Source organism: Octopus bimaculoides, chromosome 23, assembly GCF_046866305.1.
Source record: "Octopus bimaculoides isolate indiv1 chromosome 23, ASM4686630v1, whole genome shotgun sequence".
NCBI lineage: Eukaryota > Metazoa > Mollusca > Cephalopoda > Octopoda > Octopodidae > Octopus > Octopus bimaculoides.
Genome location: NC_142950.1, coordinates 18201904 through 18218533, shown reverse-complemented (window position 1 = coordinate 18218533; position 16630 = coordinate 18201904). Strand labels below are relative to the sequence as shown.

Sequence of the window (16630 nt, the reverse complement as noted above, 5' to 3'; positions counted from 1 at the left end):
TCATCCAAAAGGTTCAGCATTCTGAGATTGTCCCTATCAAATATATATATGGAATGTGCAAATATATAGAAAATTGGTGATCTGAATTCAAAATAGCCTGTATAATATTTATCTCGCTTCAAAGACAACTCTCGTCATATTCCCCACCATAAATGTAATAAACCAGTGACTCATCTGTAGGAGAAGGTACTATTTTCTACCAAATACATCCTTGTGCAACATCTATTTTTCCATCTTTGCATGGGTCAGTCAGAATTTGCCGAGACATTTTCTGTATCCAGATGCCCTTCCTGTCACTAACCCTCACCTATTTTCCAAGCAATATATTTCCCTATGGCCAGATATTTTCACAGAAGAGTGGAAGCCAACAACATTGTCTGCATGACAACGATGCTCATTTACAACTATCATATGATGACTGGATAAGTGTGCACACAAACACACATATAATGATGGGCTTCTTTTAAATTTCCATTTACCAAATCCACACACAAAGTTTTGGTTGGCTTGGGGCTACAGTAGAAGACATTCTTTCAATGTCCCATGCTGTGAGACAGAACTCAAAACCATGTATACACAATATAAGATATGATTTGGATAAACTGGAGAAGTTTTGTTGGTTCAAGCCTTATTTTTTTTTTTAGGGTTTAGTCATGAGGGAGGGACAGTAACCCTTCACAGAGATTTAGAGACAGGTAAGGTAGATAAAAGGAAGGGTGATATACATAAATCAGAGGAACCAGGTTAAACTAGGTAAAGGGTACCACACAAACAGGCTACGGTGGATTTTGAACTCAGAGAACAAAGAGCCAGAACAAATATCACAAGACATCATCATAATCATAATTTAGCATCTGTTGTCCATACTTGGATGGCTTGGATGGTTTGACTGGGGCTGGCAAGCTGCACCAGACTCCAGTCTGATTTGTCATGGTTCCTATGGCTGGATGCCCTTCCTAACACCAACCACTCCAAGAATGTAACAGGTGCTTTTATGTGTCCCCATCTGATATTCTAATATTTCTGTCAGCTCATTGCTCTTGACTAGTACATTATATTGACCCCTGAAAGGATAAAATGCAAAGTCAACCATGGTGGGATTTGAACTCAAAATACTAGTGGCCAGGATAAAATACATCAGAGTTACAGGTCTACAGCAAACCAGTGTGTCATTTCCAGTGAACCAATTGTTTATCATCAGCTCAAAACTATTGAACTTGTGAAAAGTTCTACTTTATAAGTTGAAGGTTTGGAACAAACAAACAAAGCATTAAAAAAATAACGAAACAAGGCTTTATTTGATATAAAATATACAGATGCTCATGTTTTAGTTTACATCAGATATACAGACGTTTGGATGTCCAATCATATATCTAAATAAGCATATGCTCAAATGTCCTATTTCATATTTAAATATACTGATACTTAAAGATCCTCTTTAATATTCTAAAAATACAGATACCTGGATGTCCTATTTCACATTTAAAAGAAAGACATAGATGTCCTATTGTATCATCAAAACACACATATTCAAATATCTTAGTATATATTTACATATACACATGCTTGGATGTTGTATTATATATGTAAATACACATGTTTAAGTGTCCTATTGCATATTTAAACACAATAGTTATGTATGTAACCCCTATCATATATTTGTTTCAATGTTCTAATGTATATACATACAGTTGTTTCATAGTCTATTTGTACAAATACATGTCTTTGAATGTCCTATTATGCAGACGCATAATTCTTCCAATTTTCTATTATGAACTTATATATATTGCTTAGGCATTGTGAGACTAATAACCCAGTATAGAACTGAATATACACATGCTCCTGAACAAAGTGTTAGATGAGTATGAAGTGGTAATAAGAAAATGAGATGACAAAGCACAAAACGATTATGTTATGAACTTTATTAGCTAACAGCTGTTTCTGCAATAAGATGCACTGGACTCATAGATTCAAACATGAAGTGCAATTTATTTCAAAAAGAGTTACATGGTGTTTTTGAGTGCATGCATGCATACATACATATATATATATATATATATATGAGAAGAATGTTTATAATTATGAACAAGTCACAGTTATAACTAAGAGGGTTTCCAAAACATGTTTAGAAATAGCAGTCAGAACTGCTATAAAGCCACTATTATCACTCATATTATTTCTCCACACGATAAAAGCTGTCTGTGGGTAACATGACATATAGAATCCACAACTTAAAAATAAATGGATTTGAGTTGTGGACTCTATATGTCATGTCACCTGCAGACAGCTTTTATCTGGAAGAGAAATAATATGAGCGATAATAGTGGTTTTATAGCAATTTTGACTGCTATTTCTAAACATGTGTTTTTGAAACCCACTTAATTATAATTGTGACTTGTTCATAATTATAAACATTCTTCTTCTATGTATTTTATGATAACATGTTTGGCCATTGATATATTCATAAATAATTATTGATAGTTTGATATATCCTCCGTCATGTATTTTTGTATTACTTGTATATATATATATATATATATTTATATACCTATATTTCTGCAATAAGATCTAATTAACTTTTGGATAAACACTTTTTTATACACATTTGTATTGATTTTCTCATTGGCAATGCCTTTCTCTATATATAGGCACAAATGTAATTCTTTTCTCAAATAAATTGCACTTCATATTTGAAGCTCCAATGAAGCTGTAAGGTTTTATTCAGGTACTCAACTATGAGTACACTGCATCTTATAGCAGAAGCAGTTGGAAGCTAATGAAGTTCATAACACAATTGTTTTGTCCTTTGTCATCTCATTTTCTTTTATATATATATGTATATAATACTGCTTCAATAATGTCCTATTATATACTCACAGGAACTGGAATATCTTACTGTATATTTGAATGCACAGCTACTTGAATGTCCAATCGGATAAATACATACTTGATTGTGTGTCCTATTTTATTTAAATACAGATGCTTCAATTTTCTTCTGGCCATTTAAAACCACCACCATCATCAGACACACAGCTGTGTGAATATTTAATAGCTCATTAAAATATATAATTTTATTAATGATATGTTGGCTCCACCCACAAGTCAAACATTCATTGTACAAAGTCAAAGGATCAGAAATGATCTGCTAGGCATAGGCAAGGATTAGTATTATAAACCAACAAATCCAGCTAAAATAATTCTTAGAGAGACCAAAGGCAGGAAAATCTAGCTTAGAGCAGATTTTGTTCTTTTATACCACAATATTTCAGAACTTTGTTTGTTGCTTCTTTCGCTTGTAATCATTTAACGCTGCTTTAATTGCATCTTCAGCCAACACTAAAAGGAGAACAGAAAATACAGATGACTTACAATTACAGTCACAACATAACATCATTATTATATTATCATTACCACCATCATTATCAACTCCCACCGATAGGAGCAGAATGTGATCACAGATGAAGCCTGTTGGAAGTTGTTAGACATATCACAAATAAGGTATTGAACAAAAAAGATATTGTGGTTAGGGCTCAGACGTGGCTGTATGGTTGAGAAATTTGTTTCCCAACCATCTGGTTTTGGGTTCAATCTCACTGCATGGCACCTTGGGCCAGAGTCCCCTACTAAATCCCCTGGCCAACAAAAGCCTTGTCAGTGGATTTGAGAAAGAGAAACTAAAAGATGTTCATCACACACGTGTGTGTGTGTCTCTTCTTGACGTGATAACTGCCATTCACTTCCAAAATTCTTCAAAAGCCTTGTCTAACCACAGGAAAATATTACATTACTTGGTGACAGGAAGGGCATCTGGTCATGGAATGGATGCCCATTTAAGCCTGGAAAATTTAATATGATGAGGATTAGCAAATGTAATCTTAGATATAATATTTCTACAAACATGACATGGTCACATGGAATGTCTTCTTATAATGTTGCTCCAACAGAAACAACACCAGCAGACAGCTGTTAGATGCTTATATTAAAAAAAGAGAAACATCTAGGTAATGTGTATGGATGAGAACAATTGCATCGAGAAGTGCCAATCTCTAATTGTGGAGGGAACATATAGAAGGGGTAGACCTAGAAAAGTGTGGGATGAAGTAGTGAGAAAGGATCTTAAGATGTTGGGCCTTACAGAGGGGATGACAAGAGACTGAGGCTTCTGGCAGTTTGCTGTGCATAAGAAAACATATCAAGTAAAAGCTAAGTAAAATCATGGTTGTCCTTGCATGCAGGCTTGTCCCCTGCATCCCTCTTCAGCTGAATGATCCTAATTTTGTGGGCGTGTAGGTGTTGGTGCCACATAAAAAGCACCCATGCAGGTGCCATGTAAAAGCACTCATACTGGTGCTGTGTAAAACTACTCAGTACACTCTGTAAAGTGTTAGGAAGGGCATCCAACCTGAGAAACCATGCCAAAACAGACATGGAACTGAGGGCAGCTCTTCAGCTACCCAGCTCATGTCAAACCATCCAACCCATCCCAGCATGGAAAACAGACATTAAATAATCTGGGTAAGTCTATTTTTTTGCAATCAAATCTGGTTCTGTTTAGGATGGAACATAATAATTCATTCAGATGTTGGTAGAAGGCCAGCAATTGTAGGGGAAAGAGTAAGTCCATTCAATGATCCCAATGCTCAACTGGTACATATTTTATCAACCCCTAAATAGTTAAATATAAACTCACTTACTGGAACAATGTAGCTTTACTGGCGGAAGACATAGTTCTTTAGCTATCTCACTGTTCTTTATGGATGCAGCTTCAGTGATCTAAAAGTGTTATAACAGAAACATGAAAAGGAAAGTTAATAATAATAATAATAATCATTTAGTGTCTACTTTCCATGTTGGCATGGGTTAGAGGGTGTGACACACTAACTTCCAGTCTGATTTGGAATGGTTTCTACAGCAAGATGCTCTTCCTAACGCCAACCACTCCAAGAGTGGAATGGATGCCAGTTATGTGACACTAGCATTGGCCATGACTATAATTTCACATGGCTTGATCATTCTTCTCAAGCACGGCACATCACCAAAGGTCTTGGTCACTTGTCATCACCTCTGTGAGGCCCAATGTTGGAAGATCATACTACACCACCTTGTCCTATGTCTTCCTGGGTCTACCTCTTCTACAGGTTCCCTTCACAGTTAGAGATCAGCATTTCTTTATACAGCTGCCCTCATCCATATGCATCACATAACCATACCAGCGCAGTTGTCTCTCTTGCACACCACATCTGATGCCTCTTATGCCCAACCTTTCTCTCATGATATATTGTCTTGCATGCAAACTGACATTGCACATCCAGCAAAGCATACTAGCTTCATTTCTTTTGAGCACATGCATATCCTCAGTAGTCACATCCCATGTTTCACTGCTGTGTAGCATGGTTATTCACATACAGGTCTTATACAATCTGCCTTTAACTCTGCAGAAAGGCCCTTACTTACCAACAGAGGGAGAAGCTCTCTGAACTTTCCCCAGCCTGTTCTTATACTAGGTGACCTAGATAACAGAAGCTATCAACTACGTCTAGAATCTCCTCTGGCATTTGATGGAGTCTATTTCTGGACATTTCTAGTGTTTGTGTTGCTACACAAAAAGACTATTTTCTCTATTAACCCATCTCTGATATTGCTGCACCTCTTATATGTTCATAGCTTGCACTGGGTGCATCTTATGGATTTTCTACCTACGCCTTTACAACAGATCGAGCAGAGCTGCCTACCTGAAGGGATTTGTGATTTGTCCATTTTCCTACTTACTAAGACTGGTCTTTGTTAAATTAATTCTATTCTAGATCTTGTTTCTACCCCTGAAATTTCTTCTTTAGTTCTGTTAGAGTTTTGGCAATGAGAACAAGGTCATCAGCATAGAGAAGCTCCTGGAGGCAGCCTGTCTTGAGTTCCTGTTGGTGCCTGGAAGACCATGATGGACAAGAGGGGCTGAAGATTGATCCTTGGTGAACCCCTACTTGTACCCTGAATTCATCGCTATACTTGTTGCCAACCCTCATCGTATTGACAGCATCCCTGTACATAGCTTGTACAGCTCTCACCAACCACTTATCTATCCCTAATTTCCACATTGACCACAAAAGCGAAGTACAGGTGTTTATTTTAGGCTAGGTACTTTTCCTGAAGCTGCCTTACCAGAAATATAGCATCAGTGATGCTTCTCCTTGACACAAAACCAAACTGCATCTCATCTAAACTCTCTTCCTAATTAGTTGGGCTATCACCCTCTCTGTAACTTTCATTGCCTGATCCAACAGTTTGACACCTCGGTAATTATTTCTATATAAGGTGTCACCTTTATCTTTGTAGCAGTTGACTAGGTGCTGCTATACCAGTCATTAGGTATGATTCCCTTGTGTACGATCTGAATACTATACAGGTGACTAGACCATAACCTACACCACCAGGATATTTTAAGCATCTCAGTGGTGACTCCTGATGGGCTGGGGGCTTTCCTGGTCTTCATATCCTTCATGGCTTTATCTATCATGTTATTGTCTATTCTGATTGCTGATCCCTCAGTTAGACTCTCCTTCTCTCATGAGTTTGCTACATTTAGTAGCCTTTCATAGTGGCACTTCCAAGTCTCTTCCTTTAGAGAGTCACTAACTGCAAGTGAATCATTATCCATGTGAACACACTTCTCTCTAACATCAAAATTTTCCCTGGCACACTGTCTTGCAAACTGAAGCACTTCAAGCTGCTGGTCTTCATGCTGCAAAACACTGGCGAACTTCTTCCCTTCTGTTTCACCCCTGACTAAGTACACCTGCCTCCTAGCTGATATAGCTCCTTGCTACTACCACTTTCCAGTCCTTCCAAACCTATTTCTTTGCTCTAATGACCCTGTCAGCTACACTGTTCCAATACTAAATCACCGTAGGTCTGGTTTGGACTTTATATCTATGCCTTTTGCCTGTGAGGAACCTGGCTGAAGCTCCCCCACCCTGAACTTCTTGGATACAGTATACATCAACACATCTCCTTTCAAGCATCCCCACAATCTTGCCAGACCTACTTTTCAATGTGCCTATACCGTCTGAGGGAATGTAAGGAGAGGATAATAATAATAATTTCAAATTTTGGCACAAGGCCAGCAAGTTTGGGGGAGGGGATAAATCAATCGAGTCCAGTGTTCAACTGGCAATTATTTCATCAACTCTGAAAGGATGAAAGGCAAAGGAGACCATGGTGGAATTTGAGAAAAAAGATGGATGAAATATCACTAAGCATTTGGCCTGGCATGCTCATGAGTCTGCGAGCTTGCCACATCATCATCATCGTTTAACGCCCGCCTTCCATGCTAGCATGGGTTGGACGGTTTGACTGAGGACTGGTGAACCAGATGGCTACACCAGATTCCAATCTGATTTGGTAGTTTCTACAGCTGGATGCCCTTCCTAACACCAACCACTCTGAGAGTGTAGTGGGTGCTTTTACATGCCACTGGCATGAAGGCCAGTCAAAGGCAACGGTCACACTCAAAATGGTGCATTTTACATGCCACCTGCACAGGAGCCAGTTCAGCGGCACTGGCAACGACCTCGCTCGAATGTCTTTTCACGTGCCACCAGCACAAGTGCCAGTAAGGTGACGCTGGTAACGATCACGCTCAAATGGTGCTATTTACTTGCTACTGGCACGGAAGCCAGACAGCTGCTCTGGCAATGATCACGCTCGGACGGTGCTCTTAGCGCTCCACTGGTACAGGTGCCATCACAATTTCGCTTTCACTTGCCCCAACAGGTCTTCGCAAGCTGAGTTTAGTGTCCAACGAAGGAGAGGTTGGCATGGGTGCCAGTCGTCGAATTTGGTTCGATTTCGATTTCACTTGCCTCAACAGGTCGTCGCAAGCGGAGTTCAGTGTCCAATGAAGGAAAGCTACACATAAGTGGGCTGGCTACACCCCTGGCAGAGGCTTCAGATTATGCCCTCACTTGGCTTGCCGGGTCTTCTCACGCACAGCATATTTAGAAAGGTCTCGGTCACAAGTCATTGCCTTGGTGAGGCCTAATGTTCAAAGGTTGTGCTTCACTACCTCATCCTAGGTCTTCTTGGGTCTACCTCTTCCACAGGTTCCCTCAACTGAAAGGGTGTGGCACTTTTTCACATAGCTATCCTCATCCATTCTCGCCACATGACCATACCAGCGCAATCGTCTCTCTTGCACACCACAACTGATGCTTCTTAGGTTCAACTTTTCTCTCAAGATACTTACACTCTGTCGAGTATGAACACTGACATTACTCATCCATCAGAGCATACTGGCTTCATTCCTTGCAAGCTTACGCATGTCCTCAGCAGTCACGGCCCATGTTTCACTGCCATGTAGCATGGCTGTTCGAACACATGCATCATAATCATACAGTCTGCCTTTTACTCTGAGAGAGAGACCCTTTGTCACCAGCAGATGTAAGAGCTCTCTTAACTTTGCCCAGGCTATTCTTATTCTAGCAGCTACACTTTCAGCACACCCTCCCCCACTACTAACTTGGTCACCTAGATAGCAGAAGCTATCAACTACGTTTAGCTTAATAATAATAAACCTCTCTGCTAAAGGCACAAGGCCTGGCATTTTTGGGGGCAGGGATTAGCTGATTATATCAACTCTAGTGTTTCACTGGTACTTATTTTATTGACAGCGAAGGGATGGAAAGCAACGTTGACCTTGGTGGAATTCAAACTCAGAACATAAAGATGGACAAAATGCTAATGATTCTGCCAGCTCCCCGCCTTAATAATGATAATAATCCTTTCTAACAAAGGCTCAGGGCCCGAAATTTTGCGGGAGGTGACTAGACGATTATATTGACCTTGAAAGGATGAAAGGCAAAGTTGACCTTGATGGAATTTGAATTCAGATGAAATGCCACTAAGCATTTTGTCCATCATGCTAATAATTTTGCCAGCTGACCATGTTAATGATAACAATAATCCATTCTAATATAGGTACAAGGCCTGAAATCTGGGGGAAGAGCTAGTTGACTACATCAACCTCAGTGCTCAACTGGTGCTTCATCTTATCCACCCCTGAAAGGATGAATGGCAAAGTTGATCTCAGTGGAATTTGAACTCAGAATATAAAGACAGAAAAGATGCTGCTAAGCATTTTACCCAACATGTTAAAAATTCTGCCTGCCCACCACCTAATAGTGATTTCATTAAGCACATGGCCAGCAATTTTGAGAAGGGGTTAGTTGATATTACTGACCCCAGTACTTGACTCATACTTTATTTTATTGATCCAAAAAGGATGAAAGGCAACACTGACCTATTGTTAGTGGTGAGCTGGCAGAATCATTAGCATGCTGGGCAAAATGTAAAAAGGCAGAAGACATATTGCATTCATTGCCCCAACTCCCCACATACCAAACTTAGCTGGTACGTTATTTTTACTGACTGCAGAGTTGACTTAGCAGGATTTGAACTATTTTGTTGCCTCTTTTAACATGCAGGGATACTAATTTAACCTTTTAGGATTCAGATTACTGTCAAATGTAATGTTTATTCATATTATCTTAGATTAATCATGCATTATCTCATAGATTTGAAATTTTGATGATTTGATTGTTTATTCTTAGAATGACATCGTAGGGCAGGTGTGAGAGGCCGGGTCTGGTCAGTTTGAACATAAAACTGGCAGAATTGCGCCGATTACCTCCCTTGAGATTTTGGTATGCCCCCCCCCCCCCCCCCCATCCTTTATACTCGAGTCAACTGCCTTTTCCTTTACTTGAAGTCAATGGAAAGAAGTACAAGACAAACCACTGAAACCTTTGAAAGCGGTAGCCCACCTAATAAAAAAATTAAGAGGAAAAGGAAATACTTCAACGTTGTTAGCAGAGAAAATGTGTGGGTACTCACCGATTTACCTTTCACCCATTCAGTTGCGAGGGAACTGGAGGCAATGGCTGAGCCGCAACCAAAAGTTTTAAATTTAGCATCGATTATTTTCCCATTATCATCAACTTTAATCTGGAGAGAAAATATTATAACAAGAGGAATAATTAAAAAAAAACAAATATTTAAACAAAAATGGGTTTTTCCCCAGACTAATTTGACATCATTATCATACTTTAACACGTCTTCCATGCTGGCTCTGACAAGCTTGGACGGTTGCAAGGTGCTCTTTAATCTGCTTTGGCATGGTTTCTATGGTTGGATATCCTTCCTAAGAACAACCACTTTATAAAGTGTATTGAGCGATTTTTTCTTGGCATCAGAAGTAGTGAAGTTGCCATGAAACTTGCAAGATAAAGAAATAGAAACCTTAAAGCTAGGTGTTGAGAGACTAAAAGTATGATAGAGTGACAGGAACAGGTATCTTGCTGTAGAGGAAACACATAGCTACTTCGTATTACACATAATTATGGCAGTTAACATTTTTATTAATTAGCACATCCAATACAACTTTGATACGTGGCTAATAATGCCTAAAGACTGCTGTAGACGTCCTGAAAAGTCATGCCATGAAGACCAGGGGTTGCCAAAGGGGACATCCCAGATGAACTGCTTGAAATACTTAGTCAGCACCATGCTCATCTTTCACATTGATGTTGTCAATTTCAATAAAAGATATTCCAGCAATATGATGCGTTTTTCACATTTTCTAACCATGAAAACAACTTCATTTAATACTGTATACTCATACACGTAGTTTTAAATGTAAAAAATGTGTCATCTTCAATAAGATATGGTACGGTAGTGTAGGGTATTAAGATATTTGAAATGAGGAGGGTGGTTGATGCGGAAGGGGAAGTGGCTAAAGGAGGTTAATGGTCGAAAAAGTTTAGCAACCCCTGATGATAAATGCTAAAAGCAAAGGTATTCTATTATCTGTTGACGAAATTCCGTCAGTATACATAATACAGTAGAGCCATCTGCCAGTGTACAAAGAAAATTTCAACTGATAATAGAATTTTGATGCTTCATAGCATTTGCCGTCAGCATGAAATGATTTTTCGCAATGTTTACAGCAGCCTAATGCATTATAAACGGTTTACCTCCACATGTGCCTCCTTCCCACATGACTGTTTCCTCGTAACTTTCAGAAAAGTAGGTATGTTTTAATGAAATTTTCTACAAACACCTTTTGAAATTGGTGGGCTCGTACACATACATATTGACACATCATATATATCTACAAAATGAAACTTGAAATTTTGTAAAGAAACTGATTTATGTCAGCATGTGAGTGTTATACTTACCAATTTTCTTTCTATTAACAATATAATCGTAATTTATATACCGTGAATGGTATTTGTTGAAAATTTTATTAAAAAATAACCATTTTCCCGAAAGTTATGAGGAAACAAAGCTGACTTGTGTGGACTTTCCAAAACACCTCATCTCACACTCAGAGAAATTTTTTCAATAAATTTTGATATTATTAGAATCTACACTATCTTAAGTATATTCGTAGAAAATTTCATAGAAAAATATCTATTTTTCAGTAAGTTATGAGGCAACAAAAACCAAGGCACACATGTGGAGGTATGCCTTATAAACATCACATCCAAATTAAGTTGGGTGTGTTAATTAACATTCATTACAAAAGCTGCTTCAGTGGCTATTAGCTAAAATAATATTCTGCTAATCTGCAAGCAATATTACAAAAAGGAAGAAAAGGACAACTACATTTTTGGTGACATAAATTTAAGAAACAATATAAAACCTTGCTTGAATGACTTCATCCCTAAGGTTTTCACCATAAGTGTTATTAGATATTAAAAGCATAAATTTTGAGACTGAAAAGCAAAACAAGGTTCAAAATGCCACATACAATGTCTTATATAATGGCACATATGTCCTTCATAAAACCTCTTGTACAGCAAATACCCATATGCTCATGGAACCATTTTGTTTCATTATATAGGCACAGACATGGTTGTGTGATTAAGAAGCTTGGTTTGTTACTATGTGGTTTGAGGTTCGGTCCAATTGTGTAGCACTTTGAGTGAGTGTTTCCTACAATATAACCCAAGGCTGACCAAAGCTGCGTGTGCAAATTTGGTAAATAGAAACTGTATGGGAACTCATTATGTGTGTATCTTTGTGTCTGTTGCCCATCACGGTCTGACAACAGGTGTTGGGTTGTTTACGTTCTCGTAATTCAACAAGTAGAGACTAGACTTAAAAGGATAAGTGTTGTGGTCAATTCGTTCAATCAAAACCCTTCAAGGCAGTGTCACACATGGCAGCAGTACAATGATTGAAATAAATAAAAAGGAGAAGAAAAAAAATTATAAAAACAAAGGGAAACAACTCAGTCTAGACTTACCTGTAATTTCATGACATCCCCACAAGCAGGGGCCCCAACAAGTCCTGTACCTGTGTTATTATCATTCTTATCAAGTGAACCAACATTACGGGGATTTTCAAAATGATCAATCACCTAATCATTGAAATTAATAAATAAAAATAAAATAGAGATTAATGACAAATAATTTACAGCAGAACTGTGTGAATAGGTTGTAGAGTGTGACAAATGTTTTGACACCAAATAAAAAATGTTTAAGCCAACGGTTCTTTTTGTGAGTTTTTGAATGGCTACACATGTAAATGCTTTACTCTCAAGACAATCTGAAACCAAATCACTTGTCTGGCAAGTACATATCTGAAAATTGATTTATTTATCAACAAAATTTATCACTGTGGTTTGTAACTGTTACTGTCTGATGAGGTGGTAATAACGCCAACAGCTATAGTTATTATAATACTAAGATGTTAATCGTTAGTACAATCGACGAGTGTAGCAGCACCATAGACAACTGCTACAAAGGTAAAGGTGATGCTTTAGATACAAATAATTACAGAGATATCAAGTTGTTGGATCAGGTAATGAAGGTCACAGAGAGGGTCATAGCCCAACTAATTAGGGAGAGAGTCAGTTTAGATGAGATGCAGTTTGGGTTCATGCCAGGGAAAAGCACCACTGATGCTATATTTCTGGCAAGACAGCTGCAGGAGAAATACCTAGCCAAAGATATACCTCTGTACCTGGCTTTCGTTGACATGGAGAAAACCTTTGACAGGGTCCCCCATTCCCTTATCTGGTGGTTAATGAGGAAACTAAGGATAGATGAGTGCTTAGTGAGAGCTGTGTGAGCCATGTACAGGGACGCTGTCAGTAAGGTATGGGTTGGCAACAAGTGAAGAATGTTCCGTCCTCAGCCCGCTCCTATTTATCATAGTCCTCCAGGCAATAACACAAGAATTCAAGACAGGATGCCCTTGGGAGCTCCTCTATGCTGATGACCTTGCTCTAATTGCTGACTCACTATCAGAACTAGAGAAGTTTCAGGTGTGGAAATAAGGATTAGAATCGAAGGGCCTTAGAGTCAACCTAGCTAAAACCAAAGTCCTAATAAGTAGAAAGGCAGACAAACCACAAACCCCTTCAGATAGATGGCCCTGCTCGATCTGTAGAAAAGGCGTAGGTAGAAACTCTATAAGATGTACTCAGTGTAAGCTATGGACACATAAGAGGTGCAGCAATATCAAAGGAAGGCTAACTAGCAAAATAGTTTTTGTATGTGGCAGATACTCAGGAGCAATAAACACTGAAAATGTGCAGAGAACAACTTCTGCTACATTCCAGGGAGAAAAACCAGAAGTAGTTGATAGCTTCCGTTACCTAGGTGACCAAGTTAGTAGTGGGGTGGGTGCTCTGAAAGTGTAGCTGCTAGAATAAGAATAGCCTGGGCAAAGTTTAGAGAGCTCTTACCTCTGCTGGTGACAAAGGGCCTCTTGCTTAGAGTAAAAGGCAGACTGTATGACGCATGTGTACGAAGAGCCATGCTACATGGCACTGAAACATGGGCTGTGACTGCTGAGGAGGTGCATAAGCTTGCAAGGAACAAAGCTAGTGTGCTCCGCTGGGTGTGTAATGTCAGAGCACCATCCAAGCGTGATAGTTGCCAGGACTGCTGAAAGGCCTCCATGCCGGTGGCACGTATAAAGCACCATTCAAGCGTGATCGTTACCAGCTCCGCATTACTGGCACTTGTGCTGGCGGTACGTGGAAAACAACATTCGAGCGAGGGCGTTGCCAGTGCCGCTGGACTGGCTCCTGTGCAGGTGGCACGTAAAAACATCATTTGAGTGTGGCCGTTGAACAGTACCGCCTGAGTGGCCTGTGCCGGTGGCACATAAAAACACCCACTACACTCTCGGAGTGGTTGGCGTTAGGAAAGGCATCCAGCTGTAGAAACTTTGCCAGATCAGATTGGAGCCTGGTGCAGTCATCTGGCTCACCAGTCCCCAGTCAAACCGTCCAACTCATGCCAGCATGGAAAGCGAACGTTAAACGATGATGATGATGATATATATACTTGGCAAGACTTCCTTTTGTAAAACCCCCCCTTTTTTTTCATTTATTATTTTTTATATTTATACACAACCCCGCCCCCGTTTTCGGCTACGGAAAATACGAATCTGCCAAAAAAATTGGTAAAAATCGGCATTTTTAAATTATATATATATATGTGTGTGTGTGTATATATATATTGATAGATAGATATCTACAAATATATATAGATATACTAGCAGCAATACCCGTCATGGATCGAGTAATTACTTTTACTCTTTCTCGGGAGCGACATCGAAAGTTATCCCCTTACAAGAAGACCAACGCAACAACTAAAACGTAAGGCTCTATTTACCTATCACCACTATCACACCACCACAATAATTACTTCTCCTCCATTTCGCACACCACAAACTTCGAATATACCCTTCAACACTCTGAAGAGATCGGCCAAACTACTGGCTGCATCGAAACGTACGTAAGTGACTAAAGACATAATGTACAAAATGACTCATTACATAACCTAAACCTCCACACTGACTCATTTCACAAGCTCCACATAATAAAACAACCGCTATCTAGTCCAATGAAAATGCTTTTTCTTGTATTTGTTGCTCCATTCTCCAAGTAAATATATATATATATATATATATATATGAGAGAGAGAGAGAGAGAGAGAGAGAGAGAGAGAGAGGTACTTCTGTAAGTGTGAAAAGAAAACACGTAATAATTGCAGTGGAAAAGACACGAATTTCATACACGAACTTATGTTTGTTTATTATATAAGTAAGTCGTATGTGTTATCTTATACATCAACACAGTAACGGCAATTATATAATACCGAGGGCTTTGGTTGACACGGTACTGCAATGCGGTCCAACGTACCGCACAGTGGCATCGAACCGAAGGCGATATGGTTGGAAAGCAAGCTTCTCAACCACACAGCCACGTTTATAAAGGATATATTTTAGATAATATATTGCTTGATACAATACGCTTTACAAAAAGATGGGATGTTTACGGCGAGAAGACCTTTGATTCTAATTTTTACTCGAGCAACGGAACTAACAACGCCACACCATACAGGGTGTTCCAGAATTAACTGTTTGAATGAGACAAATTAATGTTGGTCGATGATATGCAATATATGCGCATTAGTTAAATGAACGAACAGCAAAAATATCTGAAGGATCCAAACTACATTATATTTCAGCTCTCATCTATAATGACAACGTAAAATAACTAGGGGTATTATGTAATACTTTCATTTAAAAAATGTTAAGGAATAAAGCAAGATGACGTCTCGGCGTGTAAGCTGTTTTCGGAGACTTAACTTATATAAGGTCGAGAGCCGGAGGGGCAGATAAGATCTCACTTTCCATGAAACACGAACTTATCTGGCTTTACGAAGTGTTAGTGTTGGTTTTTATAGGCGATGCAGACCATTACTGGTTTAGTTTTTCTTTACATGTAATTATGGAGACGAAGTAGACGGAATAACAAATATTTAAAGATAAACATTAAGATCTAAAATTAAGACAGGAAGTATTCGTCCAAAGCGAAACAAAACTTAGAACGTTCCGTGTTTTTCAGTTCTTCAAAACATTGAGATACGTTAAGGTAATAATAATAGACATTAGCTTACATTTTTGTGATATAAAGCCACAACAATATTCTTTGATTCAGTCAATGACCTGAGGGAATAAGCAACGTTACGAAGCAGGGCCATAGTTGTCACTGACGCTGGTCTCAAGAAGCTTGGAGTTACACGCAATTTAACCTTGGAGCCTAGCTTCTTATTCCAAGACGTCGATACGAATCATACTCAACGCGAATTAGATTCTTAGTTTTTTTCTTGTTTCGTAATTTACAATTTTAGTTAAATAACAACAACAATAATAATAATAGATTGTCTTTTTTGTTCTATAAGAAATAATATTGAATTTCATCCGGGCAGTTTTCTAGTGTTCGAAAATGTGACATAATTAAAGACTTGGTGAGTGTGGCGCGGAAATTAAACAACACGTTGTTGCAGGATGGCTGACGAAGTGGCTCAGTTTGACCGGACACAGTTGAAAGGTAATTAATAATTTCTTTATAAAATTTATTGGAAATGTTGTGATAACATTCATACTATCTGAAAAATAAATGGCTTATTTGCACAAGGCCATTTATTTGGTAGGGTGGGAGTAGGCGAAAGTAAAGAATACGTACACCCAGTGTTTTGGGTTGTGTTTTAAATTTTTATTGTTGTTAATTTGGGCGGAGGTAAGGAATACGTTCACCACCCGTTTTCGGCGT

At 38.7% G+C, this 16630-nt stretch overlaps 2 protein-coding genes across 2 annotated transcripts in view; one reads left to right on the top strand and one right to left on the bottom strand.

The window, feature by feature from the left end:
• Nucleotides 1-1275: 1275 nt before the first annotated feature.
• Nucleotides 1276-16138, bottom strand: LOC128250636 (uncharacterized). Its single transcript, XM_052976137.2, has 5 exons — nucleotides 15975-16138; nucleotides 12302-12415; nucleotides 9886-9996; nucleotides 4695-4773; nucleotides 1276-3336 (listed from the first exon to the last, which is right to left on the bottom strand). Exons 1-5 carry the CDS (start codon nucleotides 16056-16058, stop codon nucleotides 3266-3268), a joined length of 459 nt encoding a protein of 152 aa, XP_052832097.1. The 5' UTR covers nucleotides 16059-16138; the 3' UTR covers nucleotides 1276-3265.
• A 104-nt stretch (nucleotides 16139-16242) lies between these two features.
• The window catches only part of LOC106872262 (DNA helicase MCM9), an 89397-nt gene continuing 89009 nt past the window's right edge, over nucleotides 16243-16630 (top strand). The window contains exon 1 of the mRNA XM_089340719.1: nucleotides 16243-16408. Within this exon, the coding sequence (XP_089196845.1) occupies nucleotides 16366-16408 (43 nt within the window). The 5' untranslated portion in view covers nucleotides 16243-16365. The remainder of the gene's footprint in view (nucleotides 16409-16630) is intronic.